General features: G+C 43.3%; 1 protein-coding gene across 2 annotated transcripts in view; it reads left to right on the top strand.

The window, feature by feature from the left end:
* Positions 1 to 17542, top strand: part of MYBBP1A (MYB binding protein 1a) — a 62323-nt gene that overhangs the window by 35740 nt on the left and 9041 nt on the right. For both annotated transcript variants that reach the window (XM_075032464.1, XM_075032465.1), the window contains one exon: positions 10201 to 10314. In XM_075032464.1, the coding sequence (XP_074888565.1) occupies positions 10201 to 10314 (114 nt within the window). The remainder of the gene's footprint in view (positions 1 to 10200; positions 10315 to 17542) is intronic.

A 17542-nucleotide genomic window follows, 5' to 3' on the forward strand; every position in this document is an offset into this window, starting at 1 on the left:
GTTGTGGAGGAGGAGGATGTGCCAGCATAGCTAATGTGATAAAACTTTCTGTAGTATAGACAAGTACTCGGTAGCAGCAGAATGAAGTTAACAGCCCATCTGATTGATGCGACAGCTGCTGTTCAGAGCCTTGGGAACAGTAGTAGAATTGTATAGGTTTCTTAACTTCTCATTGCTTCTGCTTAAAGCAGGACATCTGAGCCATGGGTGAAGAGGTTTATGAAGAATAATAAAAATAAAGAGGAGAGGGGAGTCAGCAGGAGGGGTAGAAAGATGGTGATTTCTTCACAGTCAGTTTTGTCTCAATTGCTGTCTTCCAGGGAGCTTTGTTCTTTTTCAGTAAGCAAGGTAGTAAAACCTCAAATCCAAAAGCAGAGCTTCCAAAGCGGGGACCAAGATCTGAGTCTAGCACCACATCCTGTGCATTCAGTTTTCCCCTGCTTGCAGGCATTTTAGCAAGAGATTTCCACCATCCCTGAGTCCTTGGTGTTGAGCCTCTCTCATGGAGGTGAGAGACCTAATTCGCCTGCTACCTAGCAGGTGATTGCTCTTCCATTTTTGCCATTGCTGAGATAGTGACTGGGAAGTTGGCCCACACTGGGAATTACTGGGGTCATATGTTCCAGCAGCTTAAGAGGACACACAAACCCATATGTTCACAAACTACTGTTTAGCTTTTTTAGAAACTAGCTAGAGAGGGGGATGTTGGCTGTTTCAGAGGTTTGGAAATAAAAATTAACGTAAAAACCCCACAAGCCCAACAGACTTCATTGGTAATTTTTTGCACTCAACAAGGCTTAAACAGATAATTTACATGATGATGATCAAATGAGCAAAATGTGTCTCTTGTGTGACAATTATTTTCAATGTGCTAATATACAAGCTGTTGTGAGTTGTTCAGAGGTTCCCGGATGGAAAGCATCCTGCCGTATCTGTGGAAATCTGCTTTTTTACTAGGAAGAAAGAACAGGTACAATCTACTTTGCATAAAACTGGGTTGCAGTGCAGGTTGGCTTATTCTAAAACACTGAAAATTGCAAGAGCTTGATGACCTAGGGTGTTTGGTGGGAGTACACTGAGTAAGATTGCCTTTCTTGGCCAAGGTTGTAAAATGTGATGTAGGTGTCACTTAAATGCTTTACATGTTGTAATTAACTAGCCGTGCAAAATTTTTCTCATCCATTTGTTGCAGGAACTTAATCTAAGCTGTAAAATGTCATTTGTTTTGATCACTTTTTGGCAAGGAGAATTTTGTTCCTGGGCTTGTAAATCTATTTGCTGTTTTTTTGGCAAGGCCAGACTGAGGGAGGGCTAGGAGGAAACTCTTCTGGCCTGGAGCATGGTATTTGGTATTCAGGGAAGGTATGGGAGCAGGGGGTAGTGGTTGATGGGTGGGGGTTTCTGGTCAGCGTTTACTTCTGCTGCTTTATTGTGCCTTGTCTGTTCCTGGAGGCAGGAGGGCAACTTTGCAGACTTGGGAACTGGCATCTGGCAGGACAACTTCTGTGCCGGCCAAGTTGTATCCTGCTCACGTGCTGCCTGCCTCAGACAACAATATTGGACCTTGTCGAGGCTGGCTGAGGGGACGTCTTGAAAGAGCCGATTGATTAGTCTGAAGACATTGGATTGTAGCAGCAAATATTGGATTTGGCTCCTGCGCCCGCTGATCATGCAGAAGAGATTTTCATGGTCTTTTCTGGGCCAGCATGAGCTCTCTCTGACTGGGCTTGCAGGCACCAGGAGCCTGTCTGGTGACGGATAACATGGCTTTCCCGCTGAGAGCCTGCCGCGCAGCCTAGGCACCGCGCTGTGGCGGTGCTGTCACGCAGGCCCCTTCTGCCCGTGTCCCTGTGTGCAATGGGCCCTGCAGACAGGAGCTCTACACCGCAGGCTTCCTCACGCTGGCTGCTGCGGCGTGGGGCACGGCAGGGCTTCTTTGTGGGGCACGGCGAGGCTTCGAGCTCCGCTTGAGCCTGGCAATGTCTCCGGGCTAGGCAGGATAGGGGAGGCAGCCGGGAACACGGTGCGGGGGAGGCACTCCCTGGGTCCCTTAATCAGAGAGGACAACAGGGTAAATTTTGGGTGAAAGTAGATGTCTAATTCATGATGCTGCCTTGGAGCATTGGCAGCACATTTTTAAAGCAAGAAATAGTGTCCTGGCGTGGGCAGCTCTGCATAACCAAACATGGCAGCTGTGTTGTTGTAGCAGTCCTGCTTATCCCAGAAGGCACTAGCACTTTCTACTCTGAACCCTTTTAGGTAGCTGCTAAATGAGAATCTTGGCTCTACTGCTTGTGTGCGCCTTGTTTCAGCACTGGTGAGGAAGTTAAAAATTAATTTTTGTTCTCAAAAATAGTTTTCTTAAGCCACAGCCAGGGCTTTGCCTTACCCTCCCTTCCCCTTGAATTTGAAACTTATATGGAATGTGCGTGTGTGTGCAAGCCATGTGTGAAATACTGTAGTTACAGCTTGTGGATTGAGGAAAATTGATTTGGCAAATGTTTCTTAATGACCTCTGGTTTTCACTTTTTACATCTAAAGCCTTCAAATAAGTTTTGTATGTTTTAAGTAAATAATTGGCGTTTGGTGCTTGTTCAGTGAGGATACTTGTTAAGGATCTTGAAGGATAATTTTTTGTTTGTCCTTAACTTTGGAAAGAATCCTTTTTTTCCCTCTTCTCACCTCACCCAGAGAATTTGCAGCTTGGTCCTGTTGAGGTTAACAGGCTGTGTGAAACTCCAGAGTTTTAAGTTAGTCACAAGTTTAAGTTCTCTGTTAAATATTGTCATGACAGTTCTCAGCCAAGAAGCCTGTCTTGCCCGCAGTGTTGGAGTGCTCAGTCTTTTATAATTCTGATTATAATGTGTCAAGGAAGGTTAGGAAACTTGCATATATATAGCATACATTGAAATGCCATTGCTTCTGAACAGCCTGCTGTGAATTTGCTGTATGGAACAGGGAGTGCCATTGTTGTGGGCCTTATTCTCCTTCCCCTCTCATAATTTGTCCTTTTGAGTAAGCTTCTAGGCTGTTCCTAACTTGGACTCTGCCTGCCAAACCATTATCAAGCAGACTTGTAGCTTACAGGCTCAGAAATGCTCAAATGCATGAAACAAATGTGGTAGAGAAATGAAAAGCAAGCCCTGAAACTCAGGACTGCTCTGTTGGAGCCTTTCTCTCCATCCCACACCCAAAGTAAATGTAAAAATAGAGTAGTTTAACTGTGGGAGCAGAAATGGGGGTAGATGGGCACTTGCTTCATGCCTTTGCATGCTGTTTTGTTTTCTTTTTACAAAAGCTTTGATGGTAATTGGAGGAGACTTTTGCTGTGGTGCTCTGGATATCCTGCCCTGTAGTAATAAATGACAGGCTATGCTCCTATAACCAACAGTCCTGTCAGCTGGAGCTTGCTGTGGGTTTGGGTTTTTGGGGGGTAGGGGTGTGTGTTGTTTTTTTGTTTGTTTCTTTAAACATGTAACAAATTGCAGATAGCTGAGGAATTTATTTCATAGCTTGACTATTTCTTAAAATTCAAATAATGCTTATTTAGAATTGCGCATATTCTTGGCATATGTTCTCTTATCCCAGCTTTCCTGGTAGTATTTGTCACAAATGCAGTATGTGATTCATGTGATTGCAGTCTCAAAGGGCTTGGTAGGTAAGAATTTCTAGAAGTGCAATTATTTTTTGCTATATCCCTATGGTTGTAGAATAGTCTTAATGCTGAGGATTACATACTGAGAGCTGCTGTTTTATAATATGTGCTGGCACTGAATCAGATGTGCTGGCAGGTTATGCTGTAGCTTTGCTGCTGTAGCATGTATGCCAGAAGGGAGACATCAGTGCTCTGAAATACCAGTAGCCTGTGTGGTGTGATACCACCTGTATATTTTTGTCTCCTGGACTTCCAAGAGCAGTGAAATGATGATAGCACTAAAGCTCCTGATGCTTCTTCAGTTCTAAAAATACATGAGTTGCACAAACTTGTAATTTTCCAGGTAATGTTTTCTTTTTTTATATATATAATACATATATAAAGGGAAAAAGAAGTTCTTGCCACACTGGTGACATGCTTCATGTTGATAAAACTGTGTCCATGATGCAAAAATGATAGGCATAAGATGGAGAAAATCCATCTTGATGTCTTTGGTGAGCATTTAAACTCCCCACAGCTTCTGTTATAATGTGCAGGGAGGTCTGATGTAACTCAAATACTGTCCTGGGTCAGACCTAATGAGACATTTCTGTTCTGCCATATGCTTCAGGGAAGCCAGTTAAACTTACTGCCTCTCTCCTGAAAGCTAGAAATGCCATGAGGGAATTTGGAAGGGTTAATCAGCTGTAGCCTGCAAGCTGCTTTGAGATCATCTGACAAAATGGCTGTGTGAAAACTCAGACTTGGTGTTTGGTGTGTTTGCAGTGTGGGCACATCTTCAGTTTCTTGCTCCTCTGATGGTGGCAGTGGGTGACTGCTGATTTCAGTGTCTTTTCTCATGGGAGTGTGTCTGTGTGGTATCTCTTTTTTCACTTGCTTGCAAAGCCACCTCCAGCCAGCCTCCTAAAACACTTGGGACTGAGAAAAACATTTCTTTTCTCGTTAGAAACAAGTGTCTTCCTATTAACAATGTGCTTTTGTTTGAAAACCAATGCTGAATTTAGGTCACGCCTTCATCTCTTCAACATTGCAAACAGAATCTATACATCATTGCAAAGGCTTGTTTGGTTTTGGCTTTTCTCTTTCACAACTGCAGTGATTGAAAGACATCTTGATCTATTCCCCTCCATCCAGCTCACCTGGTGGTGAGTCACCTGGATGGTGACTGGGCAGAGCTGCTGTTCTGACCTACATGGCTACTATGCCTCTGCTAGATATTTGCTTTCAATAAGAAGACAGTGGCTGAATTGGTAGGGGTTAATCCATTGCTTGCCGTTTTAAATAGTCAGGCTGCATGTCTTGTCCTTTACTGCAGAGGGTAAAGGTAGGTTGTATAATCCAGCAACCTGCCAGCTTGCACTCCTTTTTAGCATCTAAATAAGGTAGGTGAACACTTCTGGGAATTACCAGCACATCTCGGTTACTGCAGTGAGCATGTTTACTATTTCAGAAAAAAACCTTGACCGTTTATACTGAATGGCATTTTCTGTAATCATTGTAGATAAGAAAGTAATAAACAAAGCTGGCAGAAAATCACAGGGTCAGCACTGCAGTTAGTTATAGTTTGTTCTCTTCTCCCACATGGACTGATAATGAGCGTTTCTGCCTCATTTAGTCATATGCTTGATGGATGCATGTGGGAGTGTATGTATGTATCCACTATCCTTGCTTGAATAGACTTCACTTGTATTTATTTTTGTACTATTTTATGGTCTTTCTTTTTGAAAACTGACATTAAGGAGAAAATGTTTCGATCAGGCAACTGGATGGCTCCTAGGGCACAGGATGGGTTGTAGCATTCTCCTCCACCCTTAATTAAAAAGCTCTAATGTGGCTGTCAACTGCTTGTAACTATTCTCACACATTCTCATTTCAGAGATTGTGCATATGGGGGGATGACAGCTTTCTCTTCTGAACTGGACTGGAGTTTGGTAGCTGGGACTTTTGGGTCTTCTGCTATTTTTGTCCATTTATGGACTGTTGATAGTACTTGGCTCTCTCAAAGGGCTGTCATGAACACAGCAGGCTTGACTTGGCACTGAGAAAATGCAGAGAATCCTCTATGATATACTTGGGAACTGTATTGTTCTGGCAGCTTCCAAAATTGCCAAATGCTTGTAAGACATTTCAAAATACCAGTGATGCTGGGGAGGGCAGGAGGGAGAGGGACAGAACTGGGTGGTTGTTGAGCTCTGGGTCTATGCTGAATTTTGTGGCAGTACTTTCCAAACTTCAAATTGCTGCTGGTCTGTGATGTGATGGTAAAACATGCAGCTGGTCCCTGTATCATGTATAAAAGACACAGCGTGAACATGTTAAGGGTAAATGATGGACTGAGAAATCATGGGCGTTGATCATGTTCTGATGCAAAAGAGTTGCACTAGCTGGGGTGGCTTGGCTCCTCCTAAGGTGTTCTGTGTGTGGCCTTGTACTTCAAAAGTCTTGGTGAGGAGGTAGGAATTGGTTGTTTGCGTAAGGTCAGTGCCTCCTCTAGTGAGCAGGTCCCAACTGCTTCTGAGGAAGCTGTAAGAAAGTAAACAGCAATCAGACATGCGATGCGTGTATTGGGAAAGTTGCTTTTTTCTATTGCTCAGCAAGGAGAGGACTTGCATCTTTGAGTGCAATCTTGTAAAATGCTGCTTTGTATGTTTTTTAAATGTGTGTGAGTGAAAACATCTTGCATGCTTGCATTCATGTAATTTTCTTGCACACGTATTTTATTGCATGCATGCGCAGACATGCTAGAACCGCTGTTTCACAGAAGAGAAAATAGGTAGATTTTGTGACTCTTTTATTTCTAAAGTATCTTTGTGGATTACTAGTATCGCCATAGGAGCACCACCAAATGGTAGTGTTGTGTGTTTTCAGAAGTGGCTATAGCAATGGGAAGAGCCTCATTCCAGGAGATGGCTTGAAAAATCCTCTGAGCAGCCTCATATTTTTTTGAGGCTGTTTTCATAAAAAACATCATGTGTCTGGGCTCCCAAATATCAAGCTGGTGTGAGATGTCAAGATGGGCAAGTAAGATGGCTTGTGGTATCTGGAAACTCTGACTAGCCCTCTAAAGCAGGTGCGAGGGGGAGATGAACATTTGCTTCCAAATGCATAGATGTTCACACCTCTAATATGTCTACTTTCAGCTGCATTGTGTCCATTTATCTGAGAAGATAAAACAAGGAAAATGAACTGTATAGAGTCAGCTGTTCCTTTGTGACCTCAAGGAAATGGTTCCTAGAGATCTGACTCACTTTGGATCTTTCCTTACTTTTGCAAAGTGCTCATACTCTTAGCTCTTCTTATATTACGTGATAAAGCATATGTTACCTGGCAAAGCTCCTGGAGGTCATGACAGTGATTCCTCTTTAAGTGTTTAAAATCCTTTTTGCAAATCCTGCCAGGGACTATTCTAAGGGGAGCTGTTTCACTCCCAGCCAGCCAGTATGATATTTCTCAGCCCTGACAGATGAATTTGTGGCTGAAAAGCCATTGCTGAAAACTGTTACTTTCCAAGGTGATGTGGCAGCATTGTGGTCCTGGTTGCTAGATGGTTTTCTCTGATACATTTACTTGTTAAGCAATCTTCTGATGACATCCAGGATCCATTTTCACATGCTGATAGATGCTGTGAGCGAGGTGTGATGGTTGCACCTCTTTCTGAAGAAGAAACTTGGTGCCACTCCAGTTTTGGATTGAACTTGCTGAGATGGGACAGCCTCAGCAGGAGGAGTGAGAAGTGCTGTTTCTTACTGGGTTTACTCTTGGACTGGGATTGAAGAACTGGGTTTTAGTTTTGGTTCTGCCCCTGATTTTTCTGGCTGACTCCGCTGACATCAGTTCCTCTCCTTGTGGTTTAACTTTCGCTATTTAACTATGCAGTTTGCTCTGGAAAAATAGGCTATATGAGAGCTATGTGTTAATAACTAGCTCTAGGAATTCCTAGCTCTAGGAATACAAGAGTCACTGACTCTGTGATGAATATCATAACCTTACACTACAGCATAGCATGGTACTGGGCACTGAGGACCTTGTAATTATTAGTGTCACGTTTGCTCTCTGACTGAAATGTTCTTAAGCCAAATTTTATTTCAACCCGCAAGTAAATCTTTCATTTTATTTTTATTCTTTCAAATGAGAAAAGTTGTTCATGCTTAGTACTAAATTATCATAGAGTTAAAAAACAATCAGGAAACATAGGATTGTGTTGAGCACAGCAATAGCAATATTTTAATTACGTGGAATTCAAAACATATTTTCTCTTTGCTTGAATCTAATATACAGGCTGGAGGCGTGAAAACTATGAGTGTGACAAAATTATTAAAGAGTGATTGCACCAGCCAGGATTCTCAGATAACTGGGTGTTCTGAGTTCCTCATTTATGACACACAGAAGGAAATGTTCAGTGGGTTTTTTTCCTTTCTTTTAAAATAATTTTCAAGCTTAGTGCTTACTGAGGACTAGGTCCCATTCAGGGTCTGTTCTGTCAGTCCAGCATTTGAGTCTCGGGTCTCCAGAACTCCCTGTTCCTTTGGATGGATTTGATTTCTTTCCAGTTCTTTCCTTGTTGACTTGCAGTTCTCCCACCCGCTGCTGACTGGTACAATTCCCGAGCAGGCCCTTATCACTGTTGCCTCTGGTCCTCTCTTTGCCTTTTGAGTAAATGTGTAGTCCTGAGGTACTATCAGGATAGCTTAACAGGACCCTTCTCTGTGCTGTGCACCCACGTGCAGTATGAGTGCTTTTGTAATTGTCAAAGAGGAGATGGTGCCTTGAGGTTTATGACCCTGCCTGAGCCTTTCAGAATGAATTATGGCCTTTCATCTACTCTGAGGGTCACGTTCTCTTTGTAATTGTACTGAAGTGACTTTCCACTACATTTGGTACATGCATGCAGACATGCCATAATTTGTTCTGTAAGACACAGCCTTCCCCATAATTACAAGGAATATGTAAGCTTGCCTGCCTCAAATATGGCATTAGGGTGCGCTCTCTCATTAAATCAACGTAAATCTTTTGATGTAGTCTTGTCGATTCCCTCCTGTATTTTCTCCCTCGAGTCAAGAACAGAGTTTCTGTTTGTGAGTGAAAGCTCGCTCTATTTGGATAATTCTCTTTGTCAGCCATACTGGTGCAAACTGGAGGTAAGCTTATGTAGATGTATGACATTACTCTGTTGTAACACAAATATGAGTGCTGGAATTATCCGATGGGAGACCTGTGTTCAGTGTCCTGTCCCTCCCAGAAGCCTCGAGTGTGTTGTATAGGAAACACAGACTTCCTTGAGATCATGAGGTGTTCTGTTTGACTACCTACAACTTTGGATGGTCTTACTGCTCTCAGGAGATCTAGGGATTTCTTCTCTTCCCTCACTTTGAATTCTTCAGTAAATAGTTCCCTTAAAATGCTCCAGTAGAAGTGTGGGTACCATATGGCTAGTTTTTAGCCTCCTGCTACATGTTTTCCAGGTTGCTTCCTTTGGATCCAAGGGGTATCTGGAGGCCAGGTTGAGTATCACCAGGCTGAATTTTTCTTGAGGCTTCTTAGACTTTTGATCTCAATGGTGTCTTTGACAAGGAGTTTTACAAACTCTGCTCTGTTGTTTGCAGCTGAACCCACCCTACAGAAATGTGCAATTTAAAAATGGCAGCCCTTGCTTTCTTTGGACAAGATTAACTCTTGATGTAGTTCCCAATGATTTTTAGTATTTATACCTGCATTCAGTTTTGGTCTGTGTGATGGCAGCTAGAGGCAGCATTTTTTTCTTTGTGTGGGTAGAATTTGCTCACTAACTCCCTGTTGCTACAAAAAATTTCCCTTTAAATCCTCTAAACTATTTGCACTAATCCTCATTAGTATATTTTGTGCATTTCTATCATTTGCTTTTGTCTATTGCTGCCTTTTTCTTACACCTAAGAAAGCCTTAAAAAAGGAATTCTGGAATAGAAAAGGACTTGTAGGAAGATTGCAGATTACTGTTGGTTTTCTAGTGGCTACTCCTTTTCATTGCTGCTTTAAGGTAGAGGCTTGATGAGCAAGTTTGACTCCAGGGCAAGGCTGAGTGCTGCTCTGAACAGCAGTTTCCATATAGGGTTCCTTTGAAACGAAGCATTTGCTAACCTGCCAGCTTTTATTTTTGTTTGTGCCTACTGCATTCATCAGGGCACGATAAAGGGGACAGTCATGCAAAGGCCTGCCTGAAGACTTTTGGAGACTGAAAGTGATGTACTCAGAGCAGCTATTAAAGCATATTTTGGATATCAATGCCTAAATCTAGAAGTGGCATGATCCTTCCCCTCCCCTTTGACCTTCTCTTTTAAATATGAGTATTCAACAAAACCCACCACCCTGTCTCCTGAGAAATGACTGTTAGGATCTAGAGAATGTTTTCTAACAGAGCAACATACAGGTTGGTGAGGATATGCAGCATCTGTAACATGGCATTCTCTGGATGTTGTGCTTAGCTGTTTGCTTCAGCAGGATATTTGCATTGCTAACACTTTCCCTAGAGAGTGCGGAGTTTCACATCTCCTCTTCCCTTTCTCTTTCAGGCCCAGGCGTGTTTGCTTCTCCAGAAGGTTCTGCTACTTCGTGAACTGAAGCTCTTCGTGACAGAGGAGGAGTGGGAGGAATTGATCAGGGAAAGCATCAGCCAAGTGACAGAGGTAACAAGCTTCAACAAGTTAAACGTACAGATAGCACTTAATGGGTGCTGCTTTGACTAGTGTGGTGCTCGTTCTTAGAGCTGGAGTCTGCAGCTGTGCTTAGCTTAACTGATCTTAAAGGGGTTTTGCCTGCTTGCACCAAGTCTTGGTAGTGTCCACCAGGATTACAGCATTCTTGTAACACCACTGTTTAGATGTATTTTCATAGAGTGCAAGAAATGTGCCTGGTACAGCTCAGCGGTGCCTGTGTATGGATCCAAGAGACAGAGCTCAAGTTTTAGGGAGTACACTCATACAGATCAATTTAAGGTGTTTTTAAAAAATGAGTTTTGAACTGAAAATTATCATGAGCATTTACTTCATTTCAGAAAATGTTATGGAATTTCTGTGCTTTAATGAACTTCAGGGCCAAAGAGATAGAGCTGAGGTGCACTAGACTTCTGAATCTTGGTGCTTTGCAGGCCTTCTGGACCAGACTCCCTTGCTAATACTGTTTATCAGGGAAACCTTATAATACATTGGAAAACAATTTGTACAGAAAAAACAGTGACAGAAATTGCAGGGCTCCTGATTCAGTGGCAAGTGCAGATTGTACCTGAAGACAGTCTTTGGGTGCAGCTATTATGTAGGAGCTGATCTGTGGGACAGGAGACTGAAGAAGAAAATGCCGTTCAGTTATATTCTTGTGGATTGACGGGGAGGGAACCAAGCAGCCAAGTTAATGTTATGATGTGGTGACTAAACTTGATGACATGGGACATTCTAGTCTTTGGTGTTCCTATGTAACTGTAGTATTGACCTCTTCCTAAGTGTAGCTTTCATTCTTTACTTACTTCTTTAAATGCTGGTTAAATGGTAATTTAGGCCATTCTATAATTTACCATATTGGAACAGAATGATTAGCTCTGTTTTCTCTTGTCAAGGAGGGACAAAATCTAAGAAAGTTTAAATCAAGGAATTCAGAGGTGCTGTTTATAATTCTTGAGGAAGCAGGTAATAATGCGTTTCATTAAATACCTTTTATTTAATGGTTACATCAGGAATCCAATGGGTGGAGTTAGGTATGATTTTATTTTCCAGCTACCTAAAACATGCCACTCCTTCCAACCGGGTCATCTCCATGTTTCTCTCTAGCAGCTGAATACCTGCAGGACTCGGTGATTCACTGGGAAACCGCAAACATTTACAATGCCTTTATGTTGTTCTTGTCAGGGAAAGTTTAGCAACTTGCAACCCATCCAGTATTTTAATGAGCTTTGCTACCAAAGCTTCCTCAGTGCTTCTCATTTCTGTGGTCATCTGTGTTTAAAGAAAAATTCCTGGGAAATGTTGTCAGTTTGTTTGGGCTGTCCAAGGTATACCCTGTGGGCAGGAGGCCTCCCATGCTATTAACTGGCAGTGGCGTATAGGTGCTAGTTCTCTTTTTGGCCTGAAAAAGCACTGACATAACATTTTTACAGAGTGCTCTGTCGGTGAATGTGTATGTATTGGGTTTTGTTTCCCTTCCTCCTGCTCCCCCTTAGCACTAACACAGTGCTGGTATGCCTCCTTGGAGCTGGGGCAGCTGCACGTCTTTAAATGTTGCTGTAATTAGGAGTGATCAAGGATTTTATATTCCATATAGCAGTTTTGATTCATAGCCGAAGGCTGACACTTGTGCTGCAAAACTTTCCAAAGCTGCAAAAGTTTTTCTGTGTCTTTTTGGTGGTGCAGAAATGCTCGCTTATCTGAGTAATAGCTGTAAAAACATGCAGTGGCTTTATGGTGTAGTAGAACAATACTCATATCATGACTGGTCTTTTTTGGAGATGGTAAAAAATCCCATGTAGCCGAAGTCAGAGGCTGGAAACTGAGCAAATTTATTATTTGTAGAAAGTATGTATTTGTCAAAGAGAGTAATCCACCATTAAAATAACTTGCTGAAGAGTTCATTAGTTCTGAACCGCCAGGTGGAGATTGTGTGCTTGACTGAAAGAGAAGCTGCAGGTTGGGTGGAAGTTATGGGCTTGATGTTGAAATTATGGGGTGAGTGGGCTGTGTCAGGCTTGGGCTAAACGATAGCCCTCTCTGTTGCTGGTGTCCACGCATGCCTCTGCTTAGCTGGAGGGTAGGGAGGGCATTTGCAGAATTGTAGTTTCTCCTGCAGCTCAGTCTTGTGCCTTTTCATTTGAGACTTGTTTCGGTGGGCCGTTCCAGGTCAGCCATGATTTTGGAGTTGGGTATGTAAGTAGGTAGATGTTGGCATGTGAGTACTTAGCCGTGAGAACCTGGACTGAGAGCTGTAATTCATGATGCTGTGGAAAATGATGAAGTTTTATTGCCCTACCTCTAGTAGGTATTTGCTGTCATTGGCCTTTACTGCCACCATCCCTCACAAATAGCTGTTTTAAGAGGAAAAAATGATAATGCAGAATTTATACCTTTCTTTGATCCAGGGAGAACTCTGAAATAACCTGAGAGGGCCAACTCGTTAACTGACTGTACTGATGTGCACTTGTAATTCAGGCAGCGATATTGTTCACAAGGAAGCTGTCACCTGAAGACTTTGCTATGCTCTGTGTCCTTGGTCACATTTGCAGCTATGGGGCTGGTAGCTGTTGAACTGCAGGATTGCCATTGCAGGTGTCAGGCTGTGAGAGAGGGTAGGATGCTATCTCCTAGTGCCTGCTTTCTCATCCTGTCTTGCCTTAGTTGCATACCTGCAGATCACTTGGTGAGGAGCAGGGAGCCTGGGATGGTTTCCGGCAGTGATGTGTGCTGGAACTGGGAAAGAAGCAATGTGAGAAAACTGCAGTCTTGGATATCATTGAATTATGCCTGTAAAACTAAGAGGCAGATGAGGGACAATCAACGGCCAGGAACTTTAAATGAAGAGACAGCTTCCTGAAATAGCAGCTCTGGCTGCTGCGAGGCAATGGCTCTTGTGCTTACATAAGCTGGCTTGACCTTATTTGTTCCCAAAATGTTTAAGCATGTTTATGAAACATAGATCACAGTCATGAAGGATTCATATTTGCCATCTCCTTACTTTCCGTGAGGGATGTCTTGATATCCTAGTGGGTACTTTGGAGTTGACTTGTTCTTGTGAGAGCCCTGTTTGCTGTTGGTGCTCTTGGCTTGTTCTGCTGGGTCACCTGGGCAGAAAGCCTTGTCCACAAGCCCTGGGACTGCAAAGGTGAAGAAGCAGAGGAATAGCTCTGGCACAATTTTGGCCTCCCAAGTCCTAAATAGTTACTTTACACAAAGGAGAGCCTTGCTACAGTTGTTCAAGTTTATTCTAATGTTGGGAGTCTAGACGACTTGGTTGTGTTTACAGTATAAAGAAATAGAGTTGCTTCATGTTGTAAATGACAGAGCTCACCTGAGATGCTAGAGCATCTGACAGAGACTTCTTCCTCTTCGAGAGCTTTGTTCTTTTATCGGTAGGCCTCAAAGCGCTTTACAAGTGAGATTCAAACCAGTGAGGAGTTGATGTAATGAAGAAAGTATTTTGCAGAAACCCAGGAGCTAATGTATTTAGTTTACTGAAGTCGTTCACCCAGTTTTACAGGTGACACGCTTGGCTGGGAGCTGAGCCAATAATCAAACTCGGCTCTCCTGAGACATCCCAGAGACCCTCTTTGTGCATGGACAATCTGACTGTTTCTTAGCTTAGCTTCAGAACAGCCCAGCATGTTGGATAGCAATCTCTGTCCCCATGTTATCTAAGGAGGATGCTGGCTGCTGTGAGTTCAGGCTGCCCTTAGTCATGCAATGAGGCTAGTGGCAGACCAGAGAGGACCAAGTTCCCCATTTCATGCAGGGCACTGTCACGCAGTTTTGGTGAGGGATCTCTGTGGGGTTGCTGCTAGGGCTCACACACACTGTCTTTTTGACTCTGTCAAGCCCCTCTCAATTTGGTCTTTCAGCTCTCCCAGTTGTCATTGCAGGCACATTTTGGTGTTTGTTCCTGTTGTTAGATATATTTCTGGTTTCCTTCTGATATGTTACAAAATTGCTGTCTTGGCTTTAGAGTGATCTTGAAGCCCTGCCAATATTTTAGTAACTCACTGACAGATTTGGGGCAGGAAGCTCCAGGATCTGAATACATAGTTTCACTACCTTTTTATGTCATCCCTTTCCCAGGGACTGGCTTGCCCTCCTGAACTGAGGTGCTTTGTGTAACTCCCAACTTATGCTGAAACTCCCAGTTACGCTGTGAAAGTCAGGGGGAAGTGGGAAAGAATTTTGAGGAGTATTCCAGAAAATGTATATTTTCATGGCTGAGCAACTTCAAAACAAAACAGCCTCAGAAAACTGTTGTTAAAACTGCTTTCTCTGGCTTGTACACAGCAGTTTCCTGAGGGATTCCTTTGTCTGTCTTCTCCAGTAAGTACATCATAGGAAGGGCCCAACTTTACTACTATTTTTTCCTTTTCTTGTTTTGTCAATGTCATAAGGGACAGACAGAGCAGATAGCGTTCAGGTTGACTGTTTGAAACCCAAATGGGATCAAGGCATCCTGGCATGTAAAAAATGCTCACAGAAACTAATACCCAAGTTTAGTGCAAGAGCAAAGCACTCCAAGTCACCAGTATTGGAGACTTTCAGATAAATATACACCTAATCCTAATGAGACACATGTGATTCCTCTTTCCACTTAGGTGGTTACGTAGACTTGGACTGGGCAGGCAACTGTGTTTCTGTAGAAAGGCATGAATATAGACAGACAGGGGATTACATGGCCTGTGCAAGGGATGGTATAGATAACCCAAGACCTCTTTTCCAAGACTCATATAATTTGAAAGTTACTGTATGCTCTCTGAAGACTTTTATTGTATGGCATTAGAGGGTTTTGTTGCTATTGTGTTGTTCAGCTAGGGATTTAAAATAACTAGCTGGAGCCACTCAGAATGTGTGGGGGAGAGAGGAATACACTATATAGCCTTCCAGTGTAGACATGCCCTTTATTTCTGAAGGGCATCACATTTGATTATCGGTGTCTTAATTTGTAGGGAGATAAATTATTAACAGTGACTTCATCAAATCTCTAAAAAAGCCATTCTTCAGTTTTTTTCTTGAAGATTGCCTGAACTTTTATCTGTCCGTCTTTATAAATTCTTAATTCATTGCCCTTTCTCAGCCTCTTAGCTTGTAAAATGAGGCCAGTAGTGATTTAACTGATATCTTTGACATGCTTTCAGAATACTGGATGTCTCTGTGGACAATTCATTCTCCTCTGTTCCCTCAGCTGTCCTGTATGGTTTTTCCCTGCTACATTTTCATATGGTCTATGGAAAAAAAAAATCAGATTGTTAAACTTGGGAAAGCATTGACATTTTCTGTGAGAATGGCTTCTGGATTTTTGGGCTCCTTCCTCTAATAACAGCCAAAATAAACATTGCAAAAAAAGCCCTTTAGTTATACCCTTTAGCATGTGGGTCTGCTTAGTTCCCTACCTTCCCTCTGTGTCTCGGTCAGGGACAAGCAGAAACTTGGTGGTTCCCTTCCCTTTGTGAGCATTTCTTGATGACTTGTTTCTGCTAAAGAGGCAAGGAAAAAAAGTTTTGAACATTTATACTTTCAGTCTTCAGGAACTTTGTGAGAGAACAAAGTGAGAAGGGACAGTCAGTGGTTTTTTTTCCTCTTTTAAGTGCTCTAGGCAGCAGCTGCTGTGCTGTTCAGGTGGGTGGTGTGAGAACCTCTCCTTGTGTGCTTGTGTACCTTGTGTACATGGAGTTGGAAATGGATCTGGTTCTGTGGATGGATGGAAACTAATGTGAAGAGGCATACTCTTCCCTCCTCCCTTCTTTGTCTTCCATGATTTAGCTCTAAGTTCTAGCTTGGGTTCTTCTGTTTTATAGTGAATATTGTCACAAAAGGAAGTATTTGGGGGTGGCTTGTCTGGGTTTTGGGAAGCTCAGAGTTGATTCCTGGCTCTGTCATGGTCTGCGTGACTCAGTCATGTTACTTGGCCTCTCTGAGCCTCTGTGAAATGCAGGGAATGATGCCGACTTACCTCTTACCTCTCAGAAGAAATGTGAGAGTAATTACAGGTGAGGTGAGGTGCTTACATCGGATAATAACAGGAGCTATGAGCATACAGAATACTAAAGTACTTCATTTGGCTGTCAGTTTGTCATTAGCCTCTAAATAGCAGAGGAAGGCTGTGCCCCTCCCAAACCTCTCAGCTTACCTATATGTTAACATGGGAAATCTTGTGCTTTGGCTGAGATAATGGGCATCTGCCTGTAGGGCCCCAAACCCACTTGCTGGGGCCCCTCTGGGTGTGACTCCACCATAGGGACCCAAGCCACAACGGCAGCAAAATGCCAGGTTGTGTCTTTGCTCTGGGACCCTGCATGCAGCATGGAGCTAGGGCAAAGCTTTAGCTTTCACAGTCAGTGTGAAAGCAGTAAGCATACTGAGATCAGATCTCAAGCACTTTCTTGTCGTGGCTGTGGACGTTCAGTAGGGTGGAAATTTTGCTGAACTGTTTGCTGCTGGAGAAGAGAGTTTACCTTAGCAACCTTGGGCTGTGCCAGGGGGTGTAAGGTCGTGCAGAGTGGGTGGAGGTATGTGTTTTTCAGAAGGCACTTGGCACTGTATTCAGCCATGAATCTGCACATTTATCCATCAGCGTCAGGTCTGTTATGGGGGAGGAGGGGGAAGGATGGAGATAGCGCAGCGTGCAGAAAGAATGCAGGTTGGCCGGGCTTCTCCAGCTCGGGGAGCAGTGATGATCTGTCAGGCTGATCCCACGGAGGGGAAGGGCTGTTTGTTTTGAACAATGAAATAGGCTGAAGGATGTGCTGGGAATGCATAAATATTAAATGGTGTTCAAACTTCCAGCTAGGAAACGTGCTCGTCTCTTGGTAGCAGAACACTCCTCTGCACTCTTGAGATACTGCTGTGTCTTGTACGTCTGGGCTAAGTGTGTCCCCCACTGTGGTGCCTGTGAAAGGGGCAGAGGTGCAGGCAAGCTGAGATTGCAGTTGGGTGTGAATGTGGAGACTTCCAGAAACATTGCCTGGCTCTATATAACAGCATATTGCCATCTCCCCTGCATGGAAAGCTGGGCAGTGGCTGGGATGCTGACTTTGGCCCTAGATCCACATGCACTACTTTTTGCTGTGTGCTAGGTTTCAGGGGAGTCTTGGGCTTAGACTGAAATCCTATGTGGGGAACTGAGGCACGGAGCTGTGTGGTTAATTAGCTGCCAGCCCTCTGTCCTACTTGTATGACTGAA

The sequence above is a fragment of the Buteo buteo genome, chromosome 7, assembly GCF_964188355.1.
Source record: "Buteo buteo chromosome 7, bButBut1.hap1.1, whole genome shotgun sequence".
In the NCBI taxonomy this organism is placed as follows: domain Eukaryota; kingdom Metazoa; phylum Chordata; class Aves; order Accipitriformes; family Accipitridae; genus Buteo; species Buteo buteo.